Source organism: Archocentrus centrarchus, chromosome 3 (assembly GCF_007364275.1).
Source record: "Archocentrus centrarchus isolate MPI-CPG fArcCen1 chromosome 3, fArcCen1, whole genome shotgun sequence".
NCBI classification, from domain to species: domain Eukaryota; kingdom Metazoa; phylum Chordata; class Actinopteri; order Cichliformes; family Cichlidae; genus Archocentrus; species Archocentrus centrarchus.
The window spans coordinates 34,101,666-34,104,254 of NC_044348.1; the positions used below are offsets into that span (position 1 = coordinate 34,101,666).

A 2,589-nucleotide genomic window follows, 5' to 3' on the forward strand; every position below is an offset into this window, starting at 1 on the left:
CCAGAGTCCATTTAAGAAATGTATTTATTTTGAATTCAGTTTTGGTTTTTGATGTTTTATTTTGCTAATTCAGTGTTTAACTTGGTATCACCATTAGGGGTGTGGGAAAAAATCAATACAGCATAGTATCACGATGTTTCACGTGGCGATATTATATCAGCACGGGGACACCAAATTTTGATATTTTATGAAACAAATTAAATTACCGAGAATACTAAAAACAAGAGGGCTCATCTTCATGCACCACCATCCCGAGATAACGTTAGCCGAGCAAACTTAGCTTAGCTTGACAGAACCGCTTCCTAATTCAGAGCAAGCTAAGGCTCAGTCACAGTAAAAAGAACAGGACCGCAGCCTCCTCAGTGGCTGCCTGGTGATTCTTTGTGAACATTTTTCATTGCAAGATGACTGCACAACTCACCTGACTGGAGGCAACCTTTCTGCAGTCGGTGTAAGTCACCGTCTGACTCGGACTGCAGGCGCTCTCAAAGAGATTGTGAAAGGTGTGCAAATATTTGCCATTTACTTTATAAATGCAGACAGATCACCAACAATTTGCCATCAGTCTGAACGAGTATTTGTCAATGAGCACAACTCCAGGAGACTCCACTCATCTGGCTGCCAGCTGGTTGTATTCTGATTATATTGCTATAGAGGGGAAGGTTACTGAGCATAAATGTAATAGTTAAATGTGACTTTCTGTGTATGTAGACAGCAATAGATATTTATCACAGTTTATCAAAGTTAATTGCTGTGCTATCAGAAACAGATTGCATGTAATTGCCAACTTGTCCCCATTCAGTTGCAGACTGATAGCAGAGGAAGTAATACGTGTTACTGCAATACTCAACATATCACAAAATCACAATAATATTTTAGCATGAGTGAGTTATAGTGATACAGTAATATTGTAATGTGGGATATCCGGTGATTCCCACCTATAGTTGTTACTATGGATATTCTTGTTGAGATGATTTCCATCATTGATTTCACTAAACATGCCGTCTTTAGCGGCTGCTGTTCAATCGATTGGTGCCAATTCATAAATCATAGTTGAAAAGTAGACCAAACTGAGTGGCTGTGCAGCTTAATACTTTAATTTTAAGACTGTTCCTTTAAATCATTATTCTGGCTCATATGTTCTCCTTCCATATTTCAGCATACACCTACTTCTATAAGGGTTCCAAGTACTGGAAGTTTGACAACCACCGTATGAAGAGCGAGCCAGGTTATCCAAAATCCATCCTGAGAGATTTCATGGGCTGCAGCGTAGACCTGGATCCCGACAGAGACACCGACACGGACTCGGGCCGCAAATATCCAGACGTGAACCGTCCGCCATTTAACCCGGACACAGGACGTGATGGTGACAAGGGCAAAGACCGGGACGGAACAGATCACGGAGGAACGGACAAAGACAAAGGCTCAGACGGTGACAAAGACGAAGACACTCGGGAGGGTCGTGAGGAAGGCACCAATGAGGTGGACGTGGTGCTGAAGGTGGACGACAGCCAGGAGCGGACCATGAACATCCTGATGGTAACCATCCCACTGGTCCTGGTGCTGTGCATCCTGGGACTGATCTACGCCATCATCAACACGCTGCAGAGCAAAGGGGCGCCACGCCTGCTGGTGCACTGCAAGCGCTCACTGCAGGACTGGGTCTGACCCCTGATATTAGGGGGTGCTGAACTTTGAACTTGATTTAGACCTTAGATACCCCCCCCCCCCCCCCCCCCCCCCCCCCCCCCCCCTCCTCTAATCTAGCCCTCTTCCTAGTGATCCATCTGTCTCTGTGCTCAGTGGCTCCTGCAACTCTGTGGTAGTAGATCCATGCAAATACTGTAATGATACATAGGCACACACAAACTAGATGCAAGCATAACTTATGTCTTACATTCTTACACACACACATACACACACGCACACAGTTACACAGACACACACACCACCCTAACCTCCTCCTGTCTCCCATGGTGCTCCACAATGCAGTGACTGTAGTCTATTTATATGAGAGAAGTTTGCACATAGTTTTTTTTTCTTGTTGTTTTGGTTCATTTTTTTGTGACTTTTTGTTGTCGTTGTTATTATTATTGCTTCTAAACCAGGAAGGCCGTTCTATTCTCTCTCGCGTCCCTGCACCGCCCTCCTCCCTCCCCTAATCTCCGTAGGGGCTTTTTCCTTGCTGATAACCTGACATCTGCCTTTGCTATCTCAGTTGCCACAAAAGAAAGAAATTCAAAGCATTTGAAGGATTTGTAGACGGACCACAGCGCTCCGAGCAGGGTTCAGAAGGGTCCTTTCCTTCCTCTCCTCAGCTCCGTGTTTCTCCTCTCTGTAGGAGAATCGGTGAGGAGCTGTTTGGGGACCTGCTATGAGCCCACATATTATTCTCCTCGACTCTTGTTGACAGTGATTAAGGGTGTGATTGTTACTCTGAAGGTTAATTCAGAGCTCAGTTTGTTAGTCAGATGGGAGCAGTTTTGGTTTTAAAGGATTATTATACCTTAAATGTTATTATTACAGTTTTGGTCATTTATATTAATAATAGCCCTGTATGTACAACACTGACTGTGAGATCTGTGAGGT

At 44.3% G+C, this 2,589-nt stretch overlaps 1 protein-coding gene across 1 annotated transcript in view; it reads left to right on the plus strand.

Annotated features, from left to right (window-relative positions):
• The window catches only part of mmp15b (matrix metallopeptidase 15b), a 24,606-nt gene extending 22,896 nt beyond the window's left edge, over positions 1 to 1,710 (plus strand). Inside the window, exon 10 of the mRNA XM_030722966.1 lies at positions 1,160 to 1,710. Within this exon, the coding sequence (XP_030578826.1) occupies positions 1,160 to 1,668 (509 nt within the window). The 3' untranslated portion in view covers positions 1,669 to 1,710. The remainder of the gene's footprint in view (positions 1 to 1,159) is intronic.
• The last annotated feature ends 879 nt before the right edge of the window (positions 1,711 to 2,589 follow it).